The sequence below is a fragment of the Myotis davidii genome, unplaced genomic scaffold (genome assembly GCF_000327345.1).
Source record: "Myotis davidii unplaced genomic scaffold, ASM32734v1 scaffold104, whole genome shotgun sequence".
NCBI classification, from domain to species: domain Eukaryota; kingdom Metazoa; phylum Chordata; class Mammalia; order Chiroptera; family Vespertilionidae; genus Myotis; species Myotis davidii.
The window spans coordinates 2,939,990-2,955,713 of NW_006296625.1; the positions used below are offsets into that span (position 1 = coordinate 2,939,990).

The 15,724-nt window shown below is 38.4% G+C and overlaps 1 protein-coding gene across 3 annotated transcripts in view; it reads right to left on the reverse strand.

Annotated features, from left to right (window-relative positions):
• The window catches only part of FILIP1 (filamin A interacting protein 1), a 173,926-nt gene that overhangs the window by 16,942 nt on the left and 141,260 nt on the right, over positions 1 to 15,724 (reverse strand). For all 3 annotated transcript variants that reach the window (XM_006772168.2, XM_006772167.1, XM_006772169.2), the window contains one exon: positions 1,911 to 4,716. In XM_006772168.2, the coding sequence (XP_006772231.1) occupies positions 1,911 to 4,716 (2,806 nt within the window). The remainder of the gene's footprint in view (positions 1 to 1,910; positions 4,717 to 15,724) is intronic.

Genomic DNA, 15,724 nt, shown 5'->3' on the forward strand with positions numbered 1-15,724 from the left:
TGCACCTCCTCTCTTCACAATCTGCCCCTAGTTTGTCTCTCCTTGCATTCTGTCACCATGCCTCACTGCTGCTGCACAGTGGGACTGCTCGCCCTTCCCCAAACACCGCAGGCTCCTCCACACTGCCATACCTTTGCACATGCTGTTCTCTCTACCTGCACCTTCCCTTCTTGAAAACCCTTGTCTGTGAAAACCTCCTCCTCTGTGAAGCCTTCTCTAGTGTTTCCTATGTGCGTATTTCTACCAGAGAACCAGAAGGTAGGTTCCAGTCCTGACTCTCCCACTACGCTGAGAGCTTCTAAAGGTCCTCTTTGCAGTCAGCACCTAACCCAGTGGCTAAACTGTAACTAGTACGCAATTAATTCAATACTTCAATAATAAGTGAATAAATAAACTAGCCTCACTATTTGATTTCCCAAACTTCTTGTTGTTACTTTAATGGGATCAGATATACCTGAAGTAGGCGGGCCATTATTCAGGCATTAGAAATCTTAGCTGTTTTGAAATCTTATTTGTCTACGGGGTTTAATTGGTCGTCACAGATGTTGCTACAGAAGGTAAGGGCATCTTGATCTGACCCTTAAAATGAGAATAAGATGTTCCAGCAGATAAACCTGCTCTCAATTACACTTCCATTGTCTCTTTATAAAAATTCAAGCTATGCTCTGTATTACCCAAAAAGCAATATTGAATTTTGAGAAGGACGAGCAATTCTGAATGCTATTCAGCTCCTATAGAGCTCGTAATGGAAAGCTTTGCTGGCAAAGCAATTACTGATTCACATATTGAACTCTGTCTTGAGTCTATGTTTATACACAGAGAATTAAAAGTAAATTGTATTGAAGATATGGGAAAATAAGCCATAACTTCTATACTTAAGTAAATAGCTTTCTTAAGAGTCTCCAATATATGTTGCAGAATTTGTTCAGAGTCTAGGAATCAAAATTTCTAGTTTGCTTAAATTAATATCTAAGTAGTTCATGATCTGCTATAATTTCATTTACCAATTTGTCCCCAATAAATGAAGACAGTCGTTGAAAGCATTTTCAAAACTAGAACTTACTTTTAAGTTCTGGATTTTATACTTTGGACACTTTTTTATTATCATTCATTTAGCCTTCCAGCTGGTTGTTAAGTAATATTTGTCAAGCACCTGCTCTCTGCAAGATACTATTAATAAAATATAGCATGTAGACATATAAACTTACTTCTATTTTACTTCAAAATTTTTAATATTAAAATATTTTAATATCATTTTTTGGAAGAAAGTATGACTCCAGTCATACATAATCACATATTGAATAGTGTAGAAATATAATAGCTTATAGAAATATAACCTGGAAACAGTTTAAATTTTTCTTGCCTATTTCACCGTTTTCCCCCAGTCTCCATTTTAAAAAGTATTTTAAACATAAAAAAATCAAATTTTAAACATTATCACTGTATGCTGACATTGCAAAGAGGCCATCTTTGAAAGTATTGGAGAGATGGTCTCCAAAATTTACACGAAAAAAATTTCCCCTGAAAATTAGCTCATGACCAGCCTAGTGGCCCAGTTGGTTGGAGCACTGTCCTGTACACCAGAAGGTGGTGGGTTTGATTGCCAGTCAGGGCACATACCTAGGTTGTGGGTTCATTCACAGTTGGGGTACATATGGGAGGCAACCGTTCAATGCTTCTCTCTCTGTCTGTCTCTCTCCTTTCCTGTTTCTCTAAAATCAATAAACATATCCTCGGGTGAAGGTATAAAAAATAAGCTCAATTTATTAAAATATGAGGCCACTTTTTATTTCTATTTCCTGGTGTACCTAGTCCTCTAGGAAACATCTGCCAGTGGGGCGTTGGGTTATTCTCACTCCTCACTTCTTCCTCCCTCCCTTGCCCTGCACCTTAGAACCTCTTCCACTCACCACTGACTGGGTTCCTCGAGTGGAGGAGGTTGTGACTGGGGTTATGGTGATGGTGCTTGTCACTTTGCTTGCACCAGGCCGTGAGGAGAGGTGGTTCCTGGGAGAGCGGAGGACAGTGCCGGTGGAGACCTCCTTTTCCGCTGTCACGCTGACAGGTCGCACAGTGATTACTGGACTTGCTCCTTCTGCTGAAGCCCCAGGGGACCGTTTAAACTGAGAACCTAAATGAATGTGGATTTTATTGTCCTCTGTGGTTATGATATTGGCATTGGAGTTGTATTTCCGTAGTGGCGTTGGAACAGTCTGTTTTTCCGGGGTGACTTTGAGGACAGTCCTTCCCATGGGCATTTCCTGGGCGTCGGGAGAGACTGCAATCTCAGCCGGGGCAGCTGATGTAGACACTGTCATTATCTGAATGGGGGATGTGGGCCTGTCCGCAAATGCGCCTCTTCCACTGTCCGGGGCTTTCTCTCTGGAATATGTGGTAATTGTGACCGGGGACATGGCTCGTTCTGGGCCGAGAATACCATCTCCACTTTTTGTTTTTTGAGACATAACATTTGGTGATGGAATAATGGTTATCCTTGGTTTCTGATTCCCTAATGTAGGAATGACGGTGGTACTAGAGAAAAATTCTTCGGATGTAGGGCTTGTTATCTCCAAGGTCGCAGTACTGTTCTCGTGGTCTGGCGTCACTCGAATATGCAGGGGCTGGCCCTGCTTTGGTGAAAGAACCAGCTCTCCTGGGTGTCCTGGACTGGAATTTGTTCGGGGCCCTTTCTCTGGAGTAATCGAGGGCCCATTTTCCCTTTTCCTCATCCAGGGAATCCACGACTTTCTCATCGTGAGCTCATTTGCTGCTGGAGGATACCTGTCGAGAACAGAGGATCGTTCCATAGGTTTTTTCAATCCCACCTGTCGAAGGTTGCTCATGATATGATTCTCTTCTTGAAAGGATTTCCGGATAAATACTGCTGGGGTCTCTTCCTCTGCTGCCTCGCTGCTGACAGCATCGGTCTGCACTCCAGTCGAGGTCACAGGAATATCCACCATTCTCCTCCCATTCATACTGGGTCTTAGAGCTCGGCTGTAACGCTTGGAAAGCTCCAGCTCTTTGGTCAGATTGAGGACCTCCTGTCCCATGTTTTTGTTCTTATTTTCTTCCTCCATAAATCTTTGTTGAAGGACAGAATAGTCCACTTGGAGCTGAGAAAGCTGATCTTCTTTGTTCATTAATTCATGAATCTTCTCTTTAAGAGCTTGCACTTCAGCTTTTAAGTCTCGACTTTTAGCCTCTTCCAACCGAAACCTGTGTCTCAGCTCCGCTTCCTGGCTCACAGCCTCACCTTTCTCGATTGCTTTGTTCTTGGCAATTTGGTGCTTTATCTCCTCCAGTTGCTGAGAGAGGAAATTAGCCTTATCTTGCTCCGTTCTAAATTTCTGCTCCAGCTGATCATACTCATCCTCCGTCTTCATCAAATCCCCTTCGACCACCTCCAGTTGTTGGAGACGTTTCTTCAGTCTCTCAATTTCAAGCGTTAGTTCCTTAATCTTGTTGTCTTCCGGGCAGGTGAGCTCAGGTCCTTTTCGAGACCTTCCTCTGGTTATTTCTCTCTCCACTTCCTCTATCCCATCAAGTCTCTTCTTTAATAAGTTAACACTGCAGCTTAATTCAGATGATTTTTCTTCTTCACTTTTCAGTTTGCCTACTAACTCGTCCCTCTCTTTTGTCAAATTGTATACTCTTTCCTCCATTTCAGACTTCAGTTTTAAAAGCTTCTTACTTTCTTCGATTAGTTTTTCAGTTACATCCATAACCTTTCCTTGTTCCACCTTAAAATTTTTATTGAGTCCATCCACTTTTCTCTCTTCTTGCTTTATTTTTTCCATCATATTTTTCCTTTCATCAACCAGCATCACAGTAAATGACTTCAACTTTGTAAGGTCATCTTTTAGGCTTAATTCAGCCTTTTCCAATCTACTTTCAGAACATTCCAGTTCGTTAACTCGGCTCTTGACGACCTCCAATTCATTTAGCAGGTCTTTGGTTAAGTTCTTTTCTTTCTCTAGATTTAAATGTAGCTGGGTGCATTCAGATTTACTCTTGCTAAATGCTTCTTCCAATTTCTCCAGTTCAGACATTCTCTTCTGTAACTTCTCAACTTCGATTTTGAGCTCCCTACTATGATGTTCTTCCTCTTGTAATTTCTTCCTCAATTCCCTGCACTGGGATTCCGTTTTCGTGATCTCCTCATCTTTACCCTCCATTTCAAGCACGCGCTTCCGTAGGTTTTCCACTTCTGCCATGAGGCTGGAGTTGCCACATTCCCCCTTGGCAATTTTATCTCTTAATTCCTGAAGTTCTTCCTCTGCCTTTTGGAGATTTTTGTTGGTCTCTTCTAGCTCCTCAATTCTTTGCGTTAAGCCAACCAGCTTGAGTCTAAGTTGCCTGTTGTGAGACTCTTGATTAGCCAATTTAGCATTCATCTCTTCATGCTCTTGGGAAAACCTCGAAGCCTTGTGTTCGAAATCCACTTCTAACTTGAGCAATTTCTGCCTGTCTTCTTTGGATTTGGAAGTAATGGCTTTGAGTTTTTCTTCTTCTTCCCTCAGTTTCTGAGTGAGATCCTGTACTTTCTGGCTTTGCAGGCCAAGTTGCTCAATATGCATTTGTCTTTCATCCACCAGCATGAGTGCAAAGGACTTTAGTTTCACGAGCTCATCTCTTAGTTTATTGAGCCTCTTAGCATTTTCCTTTTCTTTACGGGCTTGGTAAGCCTTTTCTTGTTCAAGGAGCTTTTTCAACCTATAAAACAAAATACATTAAAATATTATATATTATACTTTATATTTTCTATTTATATGTATTATATTTATTATTATAAATATTAAAAGATTAAAGCAAATAGGTTTGTCTTAGATGTTAAATAAAAATTAAAATGCTATTACAGTCAGTTCCTTATCAATTGCTGCAATATCAAAGTTTAACAAATGGCCATTAATGAAACTAATCAGAAGTCAGGATATTAGTTACCCTTAGAAAGGGGTAGTGACTAGAAGTGGGCATGAAGAGGTACAGTTTCCGTTTCATGATTTATGTGTTGGTTACCACAGGGTTGTTCAACTTATAAAATTTCTGTAAGCTAAACGCTTATGATATGAGTGCCTTTCTGCATTGTATTATACTTCAATGCCATGATCACTGATAACACTTAGCTTGTGCAATAATAATGACTGTTTACAGAGTGCTTTCTGTATTGTAGGTGCTAGAAATTATTTTATCCTATGAGCCATGTACTGCTACTATCATCCCCATAAGGAAAACGAGGCAGTTAGGAAGGGGCAGAGTGGGAATTCAAACTCAGGCAGTAGGGTTCCAGAATCCTGGCTCCTCACCTCTGCTCAGATGACTTCAAAAGAGAAACTTACTTTTTTTAAAACTTTGCTTTTATTATTGACACATTTAAGAAATTTTCTTTAAATGAAAGAGAAGGCCCAGAAAAGAACCTTTGGGTTCTCATATATAACTATCACCTGATAGGACAAAGCCTATCTGACAGAAAGCTCATCTACATAAACTGATTTTGTTAACACCACAACTGGCACAGGATTTTTCTCTCCGTTTTTTTTATATAAATAGTTTTTTTTTTTTAAGTAGAGAACTAGGTTAGGGAGGAAGTCTGAACTACTCTTAATACAAATATGTGGCAGTCACAGGAATTATTATGTTTCACTTGTACAAAATGCATTTTCTCTATTGTGTTTATGTATAGCTTTAAAAACTGGAAATATAAATATGCCAGAGTACCTATTTGCCATCCTTATGTTGGTCAGTTAACTTGCACCAATTTTCAATAGTTATTTACAACTACCCATAAAACAGTTAAAATAAAAATCAGTTAAAAACAGTTAAAATAAATTAAAAAACAGTTAAAATGAAAAGTTAAAATAAAAATCATCATGGATGTAAGAATGCATTTTAGTAATTTATGTTTATTAGAGAGGCAAGTTATAAACAACTACTAACGTACTTGCTTAAGTATATTTTTAAAAATATATTTTGTGCCTTATTTATTCTGAATGATTTATTTCATATTTATGACTAATAGCTAATCAGCTGTTAGCCAAGTAAAAAGAAATTAATAGTTTCACATTGCATTGTGTAAGAAATGGACATACATATAGAAGCTCTTTATAATCAAAGCCAGTGTCAGATAATTACTATAAAAATAGTTCTGATGATGTCATTAAAATTTTTTAATGGTATTTATTTTTAGAACCCATATCCTGTGTCTGTCTATTAACTAAATACATAACTTCCAAAACCCAGTATGACTTTATTCCTAAAATAGAAGAAAAAGATTATTTTCAAATCCCATGGACTTGCCTGAGCAATACTGTAATGGCTTCACTAAATGTGGTTCTTACATATATAAAAGGGCATCTTGTTGATCATCTTCCCTTTCTATTTGAAGCCAAAACAACTGAAGCAATATCACAGAACTATAGAGTAGGAGAGGCTTCAGGGGATGTTTGCAAATTCCTTTACCTAAACCAGATTGTCAGAAAGGGATTCACTGAGAACATCAATGCTTTCAACTCTAAAATTAAATTTAAAACTTCTCAAGGTATTTATTTGAGTATTCGATGCCTCTCTGGTATCGGAAGCAGGGGGTTGAAGTGGTTAACCAGAGCTGAATCTTCATGCTAGCTCTGCCAGTTTTCTAACTGGGTTACATCCGGCCAGTCACTGAAACTCTCTAACCCTGTTTTATCACCTCTTATCCACTCTCCTCTCTGTCCATCTTGCCATTCTTCAACCACATGTTGATTCTAAAAATATTATAATAAAAAGGAAATAAACCAGAAGACCAAGACTAAAAAGATGAATTAGTACCTGATTCTTATCAACAGTTACAGGCAGAGCCCTAAGTATCCTGAAACCAAATTTATTCTTGGCAAGTTCTTCATTTTCTGCAAGCATTTAATCTTATTTAGAGGACAAAAGGAGACAAATAAATGATCTAATAGATTTTTCAAAATTCTCTTGCCTTTCTTAATAACTATTAAATATATTCCTCACTTTTCTTTTCAACCTAAATAAAACTATTTTTTAACTTGCAAGTGTGTCATTTATAAACATGTTAGGAATTCAATTGTTTTCAACTAGAAGACTTTAAAATGTAGGCACAAATGTTCTAATTGTTATGGTGCATACATTTGTCAAGACTCATCAAATCGTATATTCAAAATTGGTGAATGTTATTAAATATAAATTATATCTTCATAAAATATATAGTAAGAAAAGTAATAAAATAAAGTCCTGCACAGACAACAGGGAGGGTGAGGGCATGAGTGGGAGAATGGGGGCGGGGGAGCAATGGAGCTATAAGGACACATATGTAATACCTTAATCAATAAAGAAAAACTTTTTTTTTGAAAGTCCTGGAAAGTATTTCAAGATATCAAATAAAGAAAGTTGTAAACAAATGTTATAAAAGAGTGACTTAAAATACAAAATAGGTTATTAACCTTATGGTAGAAAGAAGTGAAAGCAGAAGTCAGAAAGGTAAAGAGGGCTAACGTTTCCAGGTGGGATTGGAGAGATTCACAAGAAAATTTGTTTTGGGGAAATAATGTTTCAGGTACTAGAAAACCTCTAACCCTAATAATATTTCAAGAAGCTCTTAAAAGCCCATCACAAACTCCAACATTTGCTAATACCTAATTTAAAAAAAAAAGACTAGAAAGAAAGATCTTTGATAATAAAACATTTATCAATTACCTATTACGTACTAGGCAGTGTGTTAGGTACTTTAGTATTCATTTCACTTTCATAACTTTTTGAAAATTTTACTGTGCCATTTTATTAATAAGGAAGTTGATTTAATCAAGGAAGCAGGACTAAAGAAGGAGAAGGTTGGGATTTGGGGCCAGATCTGTTTGACCATAAACAATGCACTTTTAACAACAATGCTCTTCCTCAAATAGATATTGCTGGAGCTGTTCAAATTTGTAAGACTTTGTGTTTATTTAGGTTAAACTTTATCTTGCTTGATTCATTCTATCCTATGGAATTGTCAAAGTCCTCCTTGGACTCTGTCTTGTCACCCAATAGGTCAACTTATATCTGATATGTTAAAGCATTCAAGGATTGTGTCAATGGCAAAATGACCGCAATCCCTAATAAAAAAGGCAGGTCAGTGCACAGAGGCCTCCAAACACTCTCAAGATCTCCCTCCTGCTGGCACCACCTATTCAGTAGCATGGACATTGTCATTCAATTAGCTATGAACCCACTGGGCTGTTATTCCTCCCCTCTTCTGAGCTCCTAATCCTCCCCAAGAACCTGTTTTGACCACATCTTCCTCATGTCAATCAACTACAACCAAATTCTTCCAGATACTGGGGCCCAAAATCTAGGCATATTTGAGTCCTCTCCTCTCACATCCCCCCATTCAGTTATTCAGCAGACCTTGTCTACTCTACCTTCAAGTCAGAGAAAGACAAGTACCACATGATTTCACTCATATGTGGAATCTAACGAACAAAATGAACTAACAAGCAAAATAGAGACAGACTTATAGATAGAGAGCCCACGGACAGCTGTCAAAGGTGGGGGTCTGCTGTGTGGAGGGTCAAGGAATTGAGGGGAAAAAGAACGCACTGACATTAGTGTGGTGATTTGGGGAGGGTCTGTGGAGGTGGGAAGGGTTTCGAGGAATAAATGGTGATGAAAATAAAATTAAAAATAAAAATACTTTGCCTAAATAAACTAAAATCTTGTCATTGAAAAAGGAGAGAAGGGGGTACACATGGTGATTTTTAGGAACCAGAAGTCATAGGGTTTGGTGATATGATTGAGTGAGGATGAAGAGGTTGAAATTTGGACAGACTCTTCAGCTTCTGGGTAGGGTAATTAATTTGATGCCTGTGCTTATCAAATATAGGATAATATAAGGGAAGCACACTCGGAGGGGAAGATCACGGTGTTCTGGGAAAGTACAATGGCTTGAGGTTCCTGAGAATCTACATGTGAAATGCTTATTGGTTGTCCTGGTGTTCCGGAAATACCCAGGGAGAGTCTCCAGGGACTGGTGCCATCTAAAGCCACCAGAAAGGAAGAGGTAAGTAGGAGATGTGTAGACATAGGGAGGAAAAGGAGTAAGAACAGAAAAAAGATATGAGATGAAAAAACACAGAGAACTCAATGAGAGAGCCTGAGCAGGGGTAGCCAGAGAGACAAGCAACAGTGTATTCATTCCCAGGCGCCAAGAGGGCAGAGAGAAGCATAAGAAACAGGCAGGGTCCACGATGCCAAACGCTCTGGAGTGATCAGGTGAGCGATCAGAAAAATATCCATTGTTTTCACTGAGATTCAAATTTTAAAAACTTTTTTTTCTATTGGACTTGTCAGTATGTGTATCATCAGTACGTCATTATGAGTAATTTCAGTGGAGGTAGGGAACAATATACAGATTAAAGCTTTAGCTGACAAAAACCCAAGAGAAAAAAAAATGGAGACAAATATCTTAGACTAATTATTTGAGATCTTAACTGTTAAAGGGAGGAGATATAGGAAAATAGATACAATAAAGAGATAGGGCAGGATCAACATTTTAACCTTTTATATATAGTTGAAATCATATAGAGATATATATGAGATCAGCATATTCCTACTTAACTTTAAAGCTCTTTGATTTTTTTGAAATAGCCCAGTTTATAAATAATCATAGAATGCCACTATAATAAATAAAAATGTAAATATTGAATACTACCATTGTACAGTCCCCAATGAAATACTAATGGATATAGGCAATGTCTCCCAAAAGAGTAATAGCCAGACATTGTATACACATTACATACTTCCACCCAAGAAATAGTCTTACCAAAAAAATTAAACCAAAACCAGATCAAGCTCCTATAACTAAGTACCACTTTATAAGAAAGACAAGAGCAAGAAACATACTAAATGACATTGTGATGACACAATCAGAAAAATGTGGGGAACTATATAGGATAAAAAAAAAAAACTAGTTGTGTGGTTTTCCCCAATAAATAAACTGCAAGAAAAAAGAGTGGGGGAGGAAAAATTAGACTAAAAGAAATTTAAAAAACATATCTACCAACTATAGTCTATTTGAATTCTTATTCAAATATTTTTTAAATGAGACAGTTGGAAAAATTATGTTAAAAATTATTATTAAATTTTAGGTGTGATAAAGCATTTGGTAATATATTTTTTAAATGCTTATTTTTTAGAAATACATATTGAAATATTTATGAATAAAATTATATGTATGGAATTTATATCAAAATAATCCAGGGGAGTGAGGACAGGTGAAATCAGACTGGTCATGAATTGATTAATTATAAAAATTAAGTGATGGTTCACTATATGAGGGTTCATTATACTATTTTCTTAATTTTTGTTGTTAATTCTCAATGCAGGATATTTTCCCCATTGATTTTGTTTTTTAGAGGGGGAAGGAAGAGAGAGAGAGAGAGAGAGAGAGAGAGAGAGAGAGAGAGAGAGAGAGAGAGAGAGAGAGAGAGAAACATTGATGTGAAAGATACAGATTGATTGGTTGCCTCCTGCACCCTGACCTGGGCTGGGGATCAAACATGCAACCCAGGTACGTGCCCTTGACCAGGAATCAAACCCATGACCCTCCAGTTTGCAGGCCAGTGCTCTAATTACTGAGCATGCTGGCCAGGGCCTATTCTCTTTATTTTTGTAAATGTTTGAAGTTTTCCATTGTAAAGTTTTTAAATCCTCTTTTGTAATCTTTAGCTTCTCTCCCCCCTCTCTCTACCCTCTCTACCCCCCCAAATCTCAGCAACTTTGGTGTCTGCTGATATGTTTACTTTCCTTACAGCGCCACGTGACTCTCACATTTGTCTGTGATTGTGGGTGATTCTTTCATTCCTTTCCACATTTATGAAATTAAGCTTGTTAGAGATGTTTTTCTTCCCCATTGGGGTTGATTTGATGCTTTGTCAAATTTATCCTAGGACAGGCATCTTCACACTGTTCTGTTCCACAGATATTTGTTCATCTATCTTTCCTTTTAGAGTATAAGGACAATTTTGTTTTGTTGGGGAACAGGGGAAGTGAGGGCTTCTTTAACCTTAACCCAGTTACCACCCTTGAGATAAGCACCTCCTCTAGAACAGTTGTTAATCGGGGCCACACCTCTATTCATTCTCACTTCTCTTCCTTGAAAAGTAAACCATGTAAGATTCATAGGTTCTTTACCCCAACGTTCCTGACACTCCCATTCTTCAATCATTTCTCCAAATTTATCAGCATTAGCCCTAGAGCAGCAATTTTCTCTCTGCTTCCTTTAGATGTTGCCACTTGTCACCATCTCGGTCTCATTTTGAAACACTCACTGATGTTATCTTAAAGGAAGCCTAGGTTAGTTTCTTAGCCAGATCATGCTAATATCCCTTCTCATTATTTCCCTTCTCTTTCACTATATTTATTCTTCTTCAACTCTCCCTATGTGTATGCCTCCTTCTCTGTCTTTCAAGAGAAAAGGCAGGTAAAAACTAGCAAGGGTATGATAGTAATTAAAGATGAATGAACCTGAAAAGAGTCAAGCTTGCATGCAGTTAGAAGTTTTGAATCACAATGCATTTTTTCCCAACTAGAGCATAGGGCAGAGTTAAGCAGCTTGGTAACATGACAGGACATGGATTCACCAAATGATTCAGAAAGAAGTGTTACTTTTTCATAAATCACCTCAGTTCCTCAAGATGGAGACTATCATAATAATTATCCAGAATTAACCCAATATCCCCAATATACTGCACAGGGCTGGGATTAGGGTGCAGTGGATAAGGCTGGGTCGTGCAGCTGCAGAGTAAGATCACATTCTCATTTGAAATTTTTATGTTTTGTCCATTATGGGGTTTCTGCACTAATTTTTATTTTTTTAAATATTTCATTATAATATTGTATATCTTGATTAGTGAGATTTTTTGAATCCCCTTAAATTTTGTGTCCAAGATAAGAGCTTCATTTGCCTCACCCTAGTCCCAGCCTGAGCACTGAGTGCTAGATAATCATTTTATGTTTATAAAAAAAGAGTAGATCCTTCATAATAGACACAAACTTTTGAGCAGTATTACAGAGTGTCTGATTTCAAACATTTTGACCCTGCTCCAGTGTAGTGGGTCTGAGATCTATATCACCTATTCTCACAACAAAAAAGAACTTGGTGATAAAAACTGAAAGAGAATAAAATAAAATCAGGAAACTTTTTGCCAGCAGCTTTTATGAACTGCTTTTACTTCATAAGAGAAGACCCTACAGTTAAACACATGATTATCTATACTAATAAAAGGGCAATATGCTAATTAGACTGGGAGACCTTCCGGGAGACCTTTCGGACGTCCTTCCAGACAAAGCCATGGTGGCAGGGCAGAGGTGGTTAGGGGCGATCAGGCTGGCAGGGAAGGGCAGTTGGGGGTGATCATGCCAGCAGACAGAGTGGTTAGGGGTGATCAGGTAGGCAGGCAGATGAGCAGTTAGGAGCCAGTAGTCCCGGATTGCGAGAGGGATGTCCGACTGCTGGTTTCGGCCTGATCCCACCGGCCTAAACCAGCAGTCAGACATTCCCCAAGGGGTCCCAGATTGGAGAGGGTGCATGCCGGGCTGAAGGACACCCCCCCCATACATGAATTTTGTGCACCAGGCAGCTAGTATATTCTAATACTATAGCCTATAAATTTTAAAATAATCTAGCAATCTTATTACATTTACTTTGATACTATAATCCAAGTAATTGAAATAGCACGAGCACATACACACACACATCCCAGGCAAATTATCACAAATGAAAGTTTAGTCTTCACCAGATTTTGAGGGGATTAGATATGTTTCTGCTCTAGAATAGGCACACTAATGATGTACTTTGAAGTCTAGTTGTTGAAAATTATAAACCAAGGATATTCATTGTAGACTCTGTGGCTTAACCCAATTATCCACAACAAACAACTGATTTTTAAGTTTAAACAATACTAATCTATCTTTAAAGTCACAGGTGGCAGCAACTGAAAACCATGAAAAGCACATGGTAGATAACAAACTTTCTTCTTGAAGATTGTAGGATTTTCTACTGCCAGGTGAGCACATGCTCAGTGAGTGTTTGCCAACAGTTGGTAGTAGCCAGAGGCCACAGTAAAATACTGAATTCATCTTTAAGAAAAACTAGGAGCATGCTAATATAAAATAACAAATGCCACATTTAAAAAGACATCACTTAGTAAATTATTAGTCAATAGCTCTTAGTCATAGTAATCAAAGTCTAGGGAATTGTTTGTCATTTGCTCCTAAAACCATAGAAACCATTATTTTTTTTCTGATAGCTTGCTGCCCATCAGGAGACACCTATTTGAGAATCATTGTTTGAGAAGGAGTTCTGTGATCACACACTCTAGTATGAAGCTCCCTGACTCATACAGAACTATGACCATGACACATTAAGTCACTCAATAATCCAACAAAAATAGGTCGAATTCTTACCCCCCCCCCAACATTGTCAGATAGGGTATTAGGTACTCAGAATAAAAAAATAAATTGCAACATTATATAAAAAGTGCCATTTATGTTTTAAATATAGTCTGCCAAGGGACAACCAAGCATGGGGATGTAAACAGAAGAAGTAGCTGGTCAAGGCTTTTGCAATGTTTGTTCCCAAATGGTTTCCCTTACCACTCCAGTTCCTCTCTCCACCATCCCAATTTCGCTCTCTGCTCCAGGAGGCTGACCTCTAGGCATTGTATTTAGCAAGTTCCTCTAGCTTCCAGTTTGGTTTAATCCAGCGGTTCTCAACCTGGGGGTCGCGACCCCTTTGGGATCGAAGGACCCTTTCATAGGGGTCGCCCAAATACATCCTGCATATCAGATATTTACATTTTGATTCATAACAGTAGCAAAATTACAGTTATGAAGTAGCAACAAAAATAATTTTATGGTTGGGGGTCACTATAACATGAGGAACTGTATTAAAGGGTCATGGCATCAGGAAGGTTAATAGCAGGCACTGAGAGGAGATTGGAGAATGGGGTATTGATTCCCTCCTGAATCCTGGATATTTGGTTTCATTCCTCTATTAAGGTTTTCCTTCCTCTACTAAGGGCCATACTTCCTGTTAGGCAGCCCTCTCCTATACAGGGCTACAGCTACTCTTGAGAGTTCTGGTAACTACTCCCTCTCCCCAAGCTAATGGGGAGTAAGAAGTACACAGCCCCACACTCCACCCCCACTCACCTAACACCAATTACTAGGGCTCTATGGAACTGCAGTGTCTCTCAGCTTCCTGACACTCCAACCACACATATATAAAGACGTCAAAGCACCCCATTTGAGTCACCTTGAGTTTTTGCTGTAACCCTGAATAGATCGTGCAATATGTAAATTTCAGGGCTCAGAACCACTTCCCTTCTCTACACCCAACACACAACTTTATATGCATCATGATTTCTCCTGAGAGGAAACACAGATAGTGATGGTTGAGAGTGGATCAATGAGGAGCTGAGCAAAAAGAATTGCTATGGTGAGGAGCAGAAACAAGAATGCATGTGACGCTGACGAGAGAATGAGGAGAGGCAAGATGGTGTTCCTCCTCTCCCTCAGACCAAACCCGAGGTTTCACCTGTCCCCACCTTAAGGCTGGGCAGCAGGAAAGCGCCTTGCTTTGGTTCTCATGGCAACGATCCTGAACCCTGACTCTCGACCTTTTTCATTTTGCACTGTAGGTTTTTTAGAGCTAGAACATTTCTGGTTGCTAAAGGAAAAAGATCACAAGTGCTAAAAGCTGAATGGGAATATTCAGGAGGTAAATAAACAGATGACTCACAGTACAGGATCAAATATAAAATCATATCTAACAATCTGTGTAGAAAACTAATCTCTAGTAAGTACATCATACCAATAATTTTCATTGGCAGAAAATATGACTATTTTTGAGACATGTCATTTCGAATTTATCCCTCAGTGTTCAGTGTGGTAATTCAAAGCAGGTGCTACAGGCAGGCTCTCTGATTTGTCCAGTGCTGCACCTACTCGCTGGGAAAGTTTCTTAATTTCTCTCTTCCTCAGTTTTTTTCCTCTGCAAAAGTGGAATAATAATAAAGTATCTATCCCCAGGGTCATAGTCAGAATCACATGAATTATATGTACAGGGCTAAGTACTTAATAAATGTTAGATACTACTATTAATAATAATCCTAAATTGAAACTTACTGCCAATTTGTATATTTTTCCAATGATGAGAATCAATTCTTCAAAATATAGGGAGGGAAGTGCATCTACTGGTGTAATGGAAAATAACATTTTATTCCTTTTTTTAAAAAATTAAATCTTTATTGTTCAGATTATTACATTTGTTCCTCTTTTTTCCCCCCATAACTCCCCTCCTCCCAGTTCCTGCCCCACCCTCACCCTCTGCCCTCACTCCCCACCCACTATCCTCATCCATAGGTGCACGAGTTTTGTCCAGTCTCTTCCCGCATCTCCCACACCCCTTTCCCCACCAAGAATAGTCAGTCCATTCCCTTTCTATGTCCCTGATTCTATTATAATCACCAGTTCATTCTGTTCATCAGATTATTCACTTGATTTTCAGATTCACTTGTTGATAGATGTGTATTTGCTGTTCATAATTTGTATCTTTACCTTTTTCTTCTTCTTCCTCTTCTTAAAGAATACCTTTTAGCATTTCATATAATACTGATTTGGTGGTGATGAACTCCTTTAGCTTTTTCTTATCTGTGAAGCTCTTTTCCTGGCCTTCACTTTGCTG